General features: G+C 42.4%; 1 protein-coding gene across 6 annotated transcripts in view; it reads right to left on the reverse strand.

The window, feature by feature from the left end:
* ANO4 (anoctamin 4) overlaps positions 1-13,077 on the reverse strand; it is a 191,255-nt gene that overhangs the window by 5,460 nt on the left and 172,718 nt on the right. For all 6 annotated transcript variants that reach the window (XM_069773682.1, XM_069773681.1, XM_069773679.1 and 3 more), the window contains 6 exons: positions 12,670-12,767; positions 10,487-10,629; positions 9,349-9,501; positions 7,512-7,659; positions 4,967-5,086; positions 1,270-1,375 (listed from right to left, as the gene is read on the reverse strand). In XM_069773682.1, the coding sequence (XP_069629783.1) occupies positions 1,270-1,375; positions 4,967-5,086; positions 7,512-7,659; positions 9,349-9,501; positions 10,487-10,629; positions 12,670-12,767 (768 nt within the window). The remainder of the gene's footprint in view (positions 1-1,269; positions 1,376-4,966; positions 5,087-7,511; positions 7,660-9,348; positions 9,502-10,486; positions 10,630-12,669; positions 12,768-13,077) is intronic.

Here is a 13,077-nt window from a genome sequence, read left to right on the forward strand (position 1 = left end):
CTATCAAATCTTTCTTTCTTTCTTTCCCTTAATGTTTCCCTGAGCGTGGCAGAGATGATGGAAGAGCCAATCGCCTTAGGACCAACCTCTAATGAGTTAGGCCAGTATAGAGGAAGGAGAGAGCCCAACCTGCTCCCCCTTCGTCTGGGAAGGGCTGAAAACAACAATCAGGGGGAATTCACTGCAGACCTCGGGCTTCTGCTGAGCCACCAAGACATCCCTACGCAAGAAATAATCTAGAAGATGTTTCTCCTTCACCTTTCCTCTAATTCAAATGCTTCTGTTCTGCGATCCAAAGAGGTGCTTCGAAAGCTCGGCTCAGAACTAATTCACACAGTAATGTGAGTCACAGATGCATTATGTGCTCATGAACATTATCCCAATAATTTATGGTGATTACAGCTTCCATACCTGTGTTGGATGCCCTGTTGCTATGATTTCAGTGCAGAGGGTTGAGTAAAGAGTTTTCAAAAATCATTTGTTCCCTGTTTGGCTTCTTCACAGCGTAAAAGGCATTTCAAACTGCTTGTGCTGGAGTGATGCTGAGCCCCTGGTTTCTGGCAGGGATATTCAGGTACCTGGAATTCAGGCCTTAAGAGCTGCATTTTGTTTTGTAAATGATGTCATCCTATTTATCTACATTCCTCTCTCTCTTTTTCAAAATCAGCATGGGAATACCAGTCATGGGAAGTTGGTATTATCTTCTCTGGTTTGTCTTAAAGATTTCTGAGATACTGACAATAAGTACTAATATTATGAACATTGGAAAAGGTATTGAATCCTTTTCATTGTCATCATCTTTGTGATGCTAATCATTCTGGGGAAATGAATGGTATTAAAAAAATAGAGAAAAAAGCTAGATGTGTAAATACTGTAACTTAAACTCTCTTCCTTTTTCAGTTACTCAGATTTCATCTTTTCTTCTCATGTTCCTTCACCCCGTCCTCACACGCTAGTCAGCATACGGCTTCCCAGCCTAGACACATTATGAATGCCAGACCGCAGAATGCAAATAAAAGCTTCATTTATTTCCCCTCTTTGCAAGTCACTGTTACAGTTTTCAAAGTGCTGCATTCCCCTTTTTGTTAGAACCTAAATACCTGTGACTGTTCAGAAAGCAGATCTGAGAATACAAAGCACAATATAAATAGCAGAAACTAACACAAAGAGCTCAACAGCGGCCATCGGAGATCAGCTCAATGAAAAAGTGTCAAAGGGAAATTTGTTTAATTTTGTCGGTTTTGTTTTGCCACCTGAATGGTCACTGACCTCAAATACAATAATGAAAGCCAACCGCGCTGCTAAGACATGCCAGAACTGCAGCGTGTAACCGTAGGGCACTGGGGAGTGAGGAGGGTCTCGGTAGTCCCTGTACCTGAAAGAGAAGCAGAGTACGGTAGTTAGCAAGCTCCTGCCCTGCTGCCTGGGAGGAAGGCAAGCCTAAACCCCCGCTGCCCTCGGTCATTGCGTTTTCTGCACCAAAATGATCTTGGTTCAGACCGTACAAGTTACCGCAACACAGCTTGCTTCTTCGGCTGGGCCTGCACTGGTGTTTTATTTCGGATCAAGTGCGTGCTTTCGAAGAAAGTGTCCTGATCACCTCCGCTTGCCACGCTTCAGTTCACCCAAACGGGTGTACTTTCAGATGAAACCTGACGGTGAGATGCACTCCAGGAGTGCGCCTCATGTTCCAGCTGCTGATGGAAATTCAGTGCAAAGGACCAGGCCAGCGCCTGTATAAAACTGCCAACGCAAGTACAGAGGACGTTGGGTGCTCAGCACCAGCGGTTTGACCCTGCAGCATCTCCCTTGGCAGCGCAACGTGTGCCTCGCAGGCACCTCCTCACAACACGGAGCAGGGTGGGATGCTCGGCTGTTTCGAGGGCCACTGTCTTCCCACTACGAGTTCATTTTAAAACCATAAACGTCCCCAGTTTTGGCAGCCTGACAGCCCTCCCAAAATCCAGATAAAACTGCCTCATGGGCTCCACCTTGCCCTTGGTCAATTAGTTGGCCATCCCTGGTGTAAAGCATGATTCGTCCTGACTTCAGTGGAGCCAGAACTGCACTTCTTGGTATATCAACAGGGCAAGGACTGTGTAAGAACGGGATCTAGAGTCTTGTCTCACAGAAAGTTTCTTTAAAGACTTTAGGTCTCAATAACGTAACTAGAGATGTCTATTAGGAAAGCTGGATCCAGGAAGACTCCAAAATTACATTAACAAATCATGAATCTGTTTAAGTCACATATTCTGGAATCCATTTCTACTGGCAGTATGTTAATTCCAAAATACTATTGCAGAAACTTAATTTAAAAGTAGTGTAAAAATTGTTTTCTCCTTAATCTGTGTCCTAGATGGGTCAGAAAGCTCATTATAAAAAATGTTGAAAATACCAGAGTAAATAATACACTTAAGCTTGATCTCTAAGTTAGTTTTAAGAAACTAAAGAAAACTCAGATAAGCAAAAGAAATAAACAGTTATTTCATCTCTACGATAATCTGTATTTCTCCCTGAAGGTTCACCTTCTTAGGATGTGTCGTGGTTTAACCCCAGCCAGCAACTAAGCACCACGCAGCCGCTCACTCACTCCCCCCCATCCAGTGGGATGGGGGAGAAAATCAGGAAAAGAAGTAAAACTCCTGGGTTGAGATAAGAACGATTCAATAGAACAGAAAAGAAGAGACTAATAATGATAATGATAACACTAATAAAACGACAACAGTAGTAATAAAAGGATTGGAATGTACAAATGATGCGCAGGGCAATTGCTCACCACCCGCCGACCGACACCCAGCCAGTCCCCGAGCGGCCAATCCCTGCCCCCACTTCCCAGTTCCTAAACTAGATGGGACGTCACATGGTATGGAATACACTGTTGGCCAGTTTGGGTCAGGTGCCCTGGCTGGCCATGAGAAGCTGAAAAATCCTTGACTCTAGTCTAAACACTACTGAGCAACAACTGAAAACATCAGTGTTATCAACATTCTTCACATACTGAACTCAAAACATAGCACTGTACCAGCTACTAGGAAGACAGTTAACTACATCCCAGCTGAAACCAGGACAGGATGCTACACAAAATGAATAAACTGTGTCTTGACATCTTAGCAACAAACCTCTCTTAAACTGCAGTATCTCTAGTGCAAGTTCTTAAAACAGACGATCTTCCCTTCTGCAAGCAGCATTCGGACTTCATGGTTTAGGATGTTTTACAATATCCTAAGCATCCTGAAAACAGAAGCCCCTGGACCAAGTCCCAAGTCAGTGGAGTATGTCTCCTTTTTGTACTTGCTAACAACCAAGCGCTACACATGAAGAAATGGGGAAACCTTTTCTAAACAACCAGAATAGCATGGCACTACCTGGGTTCCAGACAAGCAGAAGTTAACTGAATATGGCCACTGGTTTTTGTTCAGGCAGACTTGCCTTCCTGGAAAAATGCCAACACTATTGCTCACTAGAACATAATATTTCCTTACCTCACTATCAATATCTAGCTTGAAGTGCAATTAAAATAATTGATGTTTTAGCAGAATTCAGGTGGGTTGAGTAGCTGATAAACTCAGCTAAAGAAAGGAAGACATGCATTTTCTTTCAGGGGTAGATACACATAACAATTCAGTGTCCCCCAAGAGAACAGATTTATCTTCTGGAGATTTATGGCACCAATTTTAATAGTGTTCTGTTTATGGGCTATTGAGAGGACAATTTTTTTTATTGATGGGATTTGCCCCATCGGCTTTAAGTAGCAGCAACCTCATGCTTGAAGTTGGGGAAGAAAGAAATTGAAGAGGGGGAAGAGAATGATCAGTTACAAAACATTATTAAGCGGTGCTATGGCAAACAGTGTGGAATGGAGTATTCTCAAAGTGGTTCTGCTCCACAGAAAATGTTATCTATGGATTCAACATTGGGATGTTCTTTCTGCCAAATAAGTTGCAACAGTCTTAAATATCAGTTAGTTAAACAAAAGCATTAATCCCCCCCCCCCCCCCAATTCATTATGCTATGCCACTCAAACGTCTTATTATTAATAAAAATCAATATCACAAACTATCACTGGCTTTTGCTGTATCACAGAGTATCCTTTGTTCTCTAGGCACTCATGAAAGGCTATTTTAATTCTTCATGGTGAAAAATACTGGGACTAAGTGTATCTGCAGCTACCAGGACTCATGCTTGTAAACCGATGTTGCAATAAAAAAATGGTAGCTGTATTTGTTGTTTGGTATTTTTGGTGGGGACCCCATTTAAGACCTTTATGTAGATCCCTTGATTCTTTGGACCATTAAAATCAATCAGGTGCAAGTCTGTCATTACAGACTAGCCTCAGACTGCTATTTCTCCAATCTGTTGGCTGAGGACAAAGACGAGCAGATAATTAACTGCTCATTTTGTTTTGACTCAAACCACAAGTATGTGATTATTACTAATAATTACACCTGTAAGCAATGACATAAACATATTAACCATTCAACAGTTAGGAAGTGCTGGATTTGAGGTTTCATAAAGGTAGCTTAGGACAGACCCTGTTGACGCCTGGCAGATGTGAAATAACTCAATGTGGTCACGTCTGTGCAACCTTGACTTCCTTGTGCATGTGCTATGACATAATCTGATTATAGTTTCATCTCACTGGAACCTAAGTAATCCATCACCTATTATTGGCCCTTTGACACCATATTTCTCCATGATGGTTGTGTCTGATTCAAGCCATGACACCACAGAAATCCTGCATTAGGAACACCTGCCAGATATCCACTTTTCAGCTTCTCCTATATCTAAGGAAGGAATCATGCAGGTAAGAGCCAAGCAGTACCATTAGCATGTACCTGAATAGCACAGTTAATTCTTTCCGTTACTGTTTTTTAAGTTCTGAAAATTAGTTCCAACCCCAAATTTATCATGATGCTTCTCCCTTGCAATGTCTTAAAGCAGAGAGGTATTTTGATCAGATACTTACCTGCAATATTTTAATGGTGAACCAGAGAATTCACTTCCATTTGATGTTGGCTCTGAACGGTTTTCAAAGTCAGACACCAGAAATACTGATAAACTGGCATTAACATAGCCAACCATACACCTAGAGGGGAAAAAATCCTGTAGTCAGGACACAGCAAGGTTTTTCCATTAACTGTTGTACCCAGGAGGATGTTCTCTGGGTTTCATGAAATCCACAGTATAACTGTGATGCTTATTAATATTTGAAAGGGATGTTGAGGCAATATAAAAGAAATGCTCAAGTAGGACAGGTATACAATAAAAGTGAAGCAATGGTAGATTTCTATGGGACAAGAAATGGTGAAGACTGGGACTGGTTACTTTTGAAAAGAAAAGTCACCTAAAAGGTGACACAGTAGAGGTAGAGAAAATAATGAGTAGCACTAGGAAGATAATCAGAATATTTCCACTGTTACTTTCATGGTACTAGCACAAAGGGACATTAAATCAGATGGAAAGATAATACACTTAAAACAGCTTTTTACAAAATGCCCAGTTAATCAGAGGAACTCAGTACTAAAAGATCCCAGGGTGGCTGAGCACTGGAAGGGTCAGGCAGAGTTTAAAGAACACCGAGCAGGAGAATGTACGTTGCCAGCAGAAGGGCTGTGGGAGTCACTAGAAGGCTCAAGTCTGGTGTTAATAAAGCTGAGGAGAGATATGGCATGGGTATTGTGCTGTTCATTCTGCACAGCCTAAGCACCGGTAAGTCTAGGCACGCTGCTCAGCTTGGTGCAGAGTATAATGCACCATAAAAGTTGGTTGGTTTTTTTCTAAACTATGGATTTTATAGTCCTTGAGAAATTACGTTTAAACACTGTTTGGCTTTGTCTCAAAATCTCCATACTGATTGGATTTGGAACTTAATTTAATTACAATATTTTTCTAGTATCACTGGGTGTCATATGGATCTAATACCTACAGATGTTTTTTGAAAGAAAAAAGCACCTCTCATTTAAGTTATTCAATAGCAGATGTTCTTGACTCCTTGATTTGAGAAAATTCAACATTCCTGTGGATTTTTGAATAGCTTCCTGCTTTTGTAACAGTACTTATTAATAACAATATCCAGAATGCTGACATAAATAGTTTTTATCCAAGCTGGCTCCTTCAAAGGATTACTATCTGATGGTTTCAACCTAGAAATTCACTCAGAAAAGCAGCAGAAGTGTGAAAACACTGTACAAGAGGTTTGTGAAAAGATAAGAGCTTCCTCTGTGAGCCAAGCTACTTCCCCCATGCAGAACTCGTTTCAAAGCCAGGGAGTCACATTTGAGCCTTCATAAAAATAAGATTTCTAAAGGTATTGGTTTTTCATGCACAGTGGTCCTGAGAAAATCAGTAGCAAGGAAAATTGCTGACAGTGGCTCAACGTCCTACGGATCTTCATAATGGCACAAGCAGAGGCACACGCTCAGGAACGACTGGCACCAGACCAAACACTTTCCCCGTGAAGGGACTTTAACTCTTCATGAAAATAAATGGAACATTTCCCCTGGCACCGACTAAAATGCCAAACTCCTCGCAGGACAGCAAGTTAGCAGCACTGCTAATCAGGAGCTGCCACACCAGCTGCCCTTCTCCCGTCAGTATGACTAAACAGTATTGACATCCAAAAGACAGCAAAAAAAGCAGCAACAGAAGAACTCGCTTTCTGTAGCAGGGAATGAAAATCAGTCTATCTGCCATATGTCTAATAGCAGAATGTAAGCTCTCTGTCACTGTCTGCTGTTTAACTTGAGCTTCTTTGAACGGTAGGGTCCTTGCTAATGGAGCTGCTGGGAGACCATTTGCAAAATGTGTCTACTGGTGTTCAGCTGGATTCAATGACCTTCCCTGAGTCCAACAGCCTAGATTTTACAAGGTGCCATGCAGCAGCTATGCTCATAATTGCTGGTAGCGTGTACGTGCTAATAAAAACTCAGTGTTTAACAACACTGAAAGAAAATCCACTTAGGCAGCAGGGATTCAGTTCACAAATGTCTCCTGAAAGATTTAATCTAAGGACTCTAGTTTTAGAAGAAAAACAAATTACTTCGCTCTGTAAGTGTATCTTGATTTATTAGTTGGGAATTGCTTCTTCTGGTTAGACACTATTTTTTTCGAGCAATACATGCTGAATACTACATCAGGAAAAAAAGCCTAGTGAGTAAGTTTAAAATGTTCATTACATCTGTAACTGATAAATATCAGCATTGCTTCAGAATGAAAAGAGGGTTATACCCATGTACACCAGCTGGGAAGTGCAGCTTTGCAGCATACTGTTACACACACCAAATCTCTGTAACAGCTCTGCCCTGTTTTCCTTGAATTAACATCATAAATTATAGTCGCTCAGCAACCCATTCTGTGAATATGCAATCAGTATCTATGGCTAATATCTGTTACCCAAGCACAAACAATAAATTTGGGTTAGTGGAATCAGAACATACACTGACAGTACTGCTGTATCTATTCAAGTAGTAAGTGATTTTCATGCACATCTGTTTTCCCAAAGAAAAGCTTACTTTTGTCCAGCTTCTCCTTGGCCAGCACACGGTCCATATTTGTAAGCATAAACAAGGCGAGGGATGAAATCCGATGTCACAGCTATAACAAATGCATTTGTGATAACAGAAAGAATTCCAATGCCTTCCAGGATCCCGTACCAGATTCCTGTTCAACAAGGAGAGTGTGTTAGCTCCAGGAAAACCAAGAACCAAAGTGCCTGAGATACTGCACGCTCTGAAGCAGTTGTCCCCACCACCCAAGGTCTTTTGATGTAGTTTCTACCCGAGAGCCACGGAGTAAAAATAAATTTTCTTATTGAACAGCAGGACCTCAGTGGACCAGATTTCTGATCCTACTGGGTGGGAATTTTGTTTATCCTGCAAATAATCTCAAGGAAGCTGCAAAAATGCTCATGGAGGCCTTGGCTCCATCAAGCCACGTAACTCTGTGGGCAGTTTTAAGACAGGCTGTAAGCCTCCCTGCTTATGGTGATGGCTATCCAGCCTTTGAGAAGGGTCTGCCAGGGCAGCCAGGAACATACGCAATCCATGATCTGCTTGTCACGGGGCCTTCTGCGTAACTTGTGCACAGCTGGTCAGCGCATACTTATCGGCATCAAAATCTTCATGGCAAGCTAATGCTATACAACAGCACTCAGTCCTTAGGCATAACCTGGGCTTTTTGGCCCATCCTCAGCCGTCTGAGAGATCTGGTGGTGCAGGCACGCAGCAGCTCTGGTCGTGAGGACCGTTGCCGAGAACCACACCAAAGGAAGGTCAGACATAGCCGTTGATTTTAATGAGGCACCAAGCTGTGCCTGAAAACTTTGCTGAATAGGGGGGGAATGCAACTTATTTTGAGATATTACACCTGAAACAGCCTGGAAAAAAAAAATCTATTTTCGTCTGTTTTTATTATTTACCTTCTATAACTGTTTTTTCAGGAATTACGTCTGCAGCGTATACTGTGTCCAGGCTTGTACCTAATGTACAAGCTCCACGCTGCTCACATGCAAAGCTTTATGCAGACACAGACTTTAGGTATGTGGTAGACAATTCTGAGAGCATAAAGCCTGGGCTTCTGCTATTTCATGGTGTGGGCTACTGGTTTTTGCAATGCAGATGGGCAGCGAGGTATCCTATTTACCCCTCCAAAGACACCCAGGATTCAGCATTGGGCAGATGACTTTGTTTTACAGAGTCCTTCTGAAGGTGTTCTGCTTTTGCACATTGCAAGAGCAGAAGAGATTTATAGTCAAATATGTTCAGAGAGCCCTTGCAGTCGTGTGTGGCTGGGTGACCTCCAAGTTACGTGAACCCCGTGTTTAGCAACATAGGTGTGCCTCTCTGAGAGCAAGTCGTCTCTTGGGATCTACACCCACCCTGTCTGACCCAACGGGGACCTGGTGGGCATAGCCCCTGAGTCACAGGGGAGCTTGGTTTTGGCCAGGTAAATATAAAACACACAGGTCTCTTACAGGATGGTGGGTGCTTTAACTTGACTTTCATGTTCCAGCTGCTCTGTCTGGTTGTTACGTTCAAACTGAGCAGTGGCATGTGTTCACACAGTGTGTCTGCCACGAGGAGAAACCTGCAGAGAAGACTGATCACTTCATTAAAACACCTTGCCTGTTAAGTCACCCAGAAAATCATTAAAGGACATTTTCCGATATAGACGATCAGTTGCATAAGTAGATTGTCATCAGATACGTGGAGTTTTTTGGAACAATCAAATTGTGTGCTGTTAATAGGGAAGACGACTGAAAATACCTTAATCTGCTCTTACTTGAAGTGGTCAATGCTTTGCCTTAAAAATAACACACACACATAACAAACACACGTACAAAGAGCTCACCTATATCTTTGGCTCTTGAAGCTAAAGGTCTTCTCCACTGGGTAACAAATTTGTACGCATCAAGCCGAATTTCAATAATATTGTTAAGTAAGGCCAGAAGCGGTGCCAGTGGAAAAGCTGCCACAAAAATGGTTGTGAACCCAAACTGCAGAACTAGGAAAAAAAAGGAAAGATCACAGTTAAGGTCTAAGACAAATACATGCATGCATGCAAACATTATGCATAAATACATAAACACTTATTATGCATTCTTATTATTGTACAGCAATTCCTTGCTGAAAGTTCAGAGCAAGGATAACAAGAACAAACGCACATCTGTCCCTGGGATGGGCAGCAACATCTAGATTTTGTAAACCAGAGGGAAGTTTGGAGGTGCACAAACTGTGCTTTTAGAAAGGGACATTTTTACTCCGGCATCAACTAGGATCTCTCAATACCTGCAGAGATTAAGGCTGAGTACATTCCTTTTTATAGTACAGATGGGCAGTAGTTTGAAACTTTGTGTAAGTTTCTAGAGGCAGGTTTTCAGACTGCCAAATTTCCCATTAATTTGAAAAGAATTGTGTGATGGAGAAAAAAAAAAACAATCATGACACATGCAGTTTGGTCACATAGGGCAATATTTCTTGTTCTTTAACATTTCTTTGAGCAGTTATCTTCCCCTCTCCTCTGGATAAAGCAATGCCTTTTGGCAGCAAGCTCCTTTGTAAACGTGAAGTAGCAAACAATGGTGAATTTTAAACATAAACAAGCAGGCAGGTCTCTACCACACAGTTTAAAAGTAAAAGCCCAAGAGAACTTCCTTTAGAAAATAACAGCGAAGTTCTTCAGAAGTGTATGGGGGTGAAGAGGTGGGCTTTGGTTTGGAAAACGACCTTCCCCACAGAAAGCCAGACTGAGAAGTGTTTCACAGATGCGAGGTTAGCAAACGGGCAACAGCGTGGTTAGCTGCGTTGCTTTGGTTTGGTTCTTACAAACTCCCTCCCATTCCTCACCTGACCTGTGAGAATGAAAACCATTTTGCAGCCTCTTTAGCTTCATACAGCAATAATTAAAAGAGCATACCAGCCCACATCACCAAAAAAAGCAGTAACATTAAAATCTAGCGAAAGACGGAGAACAAAGGTCAGCATCATACTCATTTCTAGGTATTCATCAAAGAGCCCATAAGCATTCATAGGTTGCAGATTGTAGTCCTTTTCCCACTGTGGGAAGCTTGTTTTTCTCTGTGTGCCATACTCCTGTCGTAGTTTTCTCCTGGTCCACCAGTTTTGAATTAGCCTACATTTTCAAATAAATTAAAGAAACAAGGTAAATAATATTAGCAGCTATTTATCACAAAACTGGAAGAGGCTAAGTGTGCACAACATACCTTGCAAAATTAATTTCCCAATGCACAGGAAAACAGAGCATTAGCAATACATGTGGCTGATGACACGACATAATAGGTATGAAAACAGATACGGCCGATGGGCTGTAATCCAGGCCTAGAGGTTATTAAAACGGCGGAGAAGTTTTGACATCTCTTCATTTATTATTTACCTCCTGCTCTGCGCAGAATGGCAGATCACTTCGGGGTCTGTTTGTATGGCAGAATGCAATGCTGTGTGGAGATAGCTGAGTAGCTGACAGTTCTCTAACTGAAAAATCAGTAAAGAGAGTGCTAAAAGCTGCTTGATCCCTTCCCGTGTGCGAGCCGGCATCCCTACACGGCTCTGCAGTTTGGGGGGGAACAGTCCCCGGGCAACCCTGGAAGGGAAAAAGCAACCTTGCTCGGTGTCTGCAGCCAAACGTTCGGAGGAACAGAAGGCAGAAAGGAGCGCGGCCCACCGACAACGCGCGGTGGACGGCTGCCACGAGAGCTAGCTCCGTCTCAGAAAACGGGGGAACGGGGCTGGACGTCGGGGGGGAGATGTTCTTCCTGGAGAAACGCACGTGTAGGGGCACCGGGGGGGGGGGGGGCACTGAGGAGAATGAGAACGCCAGAAGAGAAACGAGCGCTCATGTTTGGAATACACACCTTTGCCTCTCCAGGTCAGGGAGTTGCACCGGTTTGGCCAACAAAGGACACAAGTTACAGTAAGTATAGAGAGAAAAAAACCCCTTCACCTGAAGCAGTTTATTCCCATTAAATCACTTGTTCTCAAACAATCTCCTCCTATCTCCTTCAGTCACCTTCTTTAATCCCCTTCTCTGCTCTTTATTAGGTTTCAAAATCCCCATTAACAGGCAGCAGAAAGTTCTAATGAAAACTGACAAAAGAGGCAGGGAGTGGAAAGAGGAGGATCAACACCGCTGCTGCTGGTCCCTCCTCCCCACCCCGGCTAACTCCTCCAGCCCTAGCAGCTGGAAACCCCTGGCAAGCGGTGCTGGGGCAGGCCTGGGAAGACTGGGAGACAGCGAGCATTGAGGACCTGGATTGCCAATTACTCTGTGCATTGAAATCATTTACTCTGCTCTCATCGCGGCTAGATGCCATCAGCACTGGGGCTGCCTGAAGCCGGTTCTGCAGCACGTCTCTGCAGTTGAGGGACCCGTCCCCAGGCTGGCTCTGCTGTGGATCCTGCGGCGACGCAAATCCCTCTGAACTTCGCAAGGGCAAACTTTCTGACAATGTCAGGTCTCTCTTATATTTTCACACTTGCTAATTTCCCTTGATGACCTGCCATGCTGTCTGGAGCATCAGCTGTCTATGTTAATCATATTAAACATGTTCATTAAATGCTAATCAATAAGAAGTGAACCAATAGGAAATGAATAATCTTCAACCTTATTAGCTGGGGCATGGCTCCATAATACCCTGAAGATCACCAGGGAACTTGGCTATATACCAGTCAGTACGTTTTTCTATCTCTGAGAGTGTATATGCCAGCAGCGCATTTTTTCCAGCTCATACCTGCCCTTTCAGGTACCCTTTATCACCCAGCAAGGAGAAATCCAATTTAGAATGTACTGGCATAGCTAAAAAATGATACATATAATATTTCCTGTGTAAGGAATACAGCCGTCCTACTGTTTTATTTTTAAGGAGTTTTAAAACACGGAATACAGTTTAATGAAATCAAGTACTTCCCATATATTATTTATTTGTTAATATTTATATTACACTTTCACTTTTGCGAACTATGTCCAATGTGAAAAAACCCCAAACACCATCTATCTCTATATGTCTGGAAATCTCTCATAGGAGTTCGGTATCCTAGAGGGGATTTTCTATTGTAATGACTACTGTATCTTGCTTTTATGTAACTGGTCATAAGGAAAGCATAAACTTAGTATTCTTCTGTGACCTACGGAAGCATAGGCATTACATTTACTTACGGGTAGCCCAGTTCCATGAAATTATTCCAGGTCTGCTTTAACACCATTATAATACCCATTTGCATACAGAGATCAATAAGGCATCCACTTGGGTGGCACTACAGAAGAAAAGAAACAAAAGGTTAAACGGAAATAACGCTGAGTTTTAAAGCATTTCTTAAAGACTAGAAATGGTATTAAATAAATTACTTAAAGAAAATCAAATGCCATTCTCTATTTTTTTTAAAGAATAAAAACTCATGGGAACATATGAGACTGTATCATACCGCCAGCCTTTTAAGCCTACCATCTAATTCTCTGCAGAGGTCAGAATCAGCTGAAACCGAAGCAATTTTCACATTAGTGCTTCTAATATGCTGTGCAACTGTGGATGGGACAGACGCAAAGGCTACCAAGTTTCTCCAATGA

The sequence above is a fragment of the Haliaeetus albicilla genome, chromosome 28, assembly GCF_947461875.1.
Source record: "Haliaeetus albicilla chromosome 28, bHalAlb1.1, whole genome shotgun sequence".
In the NCBI taxonomy this organism is placed as follows: domain Eukaryota; kingdom Metazoa; phylum Chordata; class Aves; order Accipitriformes; family Accipitridae; genus Haliaeetus; species Haliaeetus albicilla.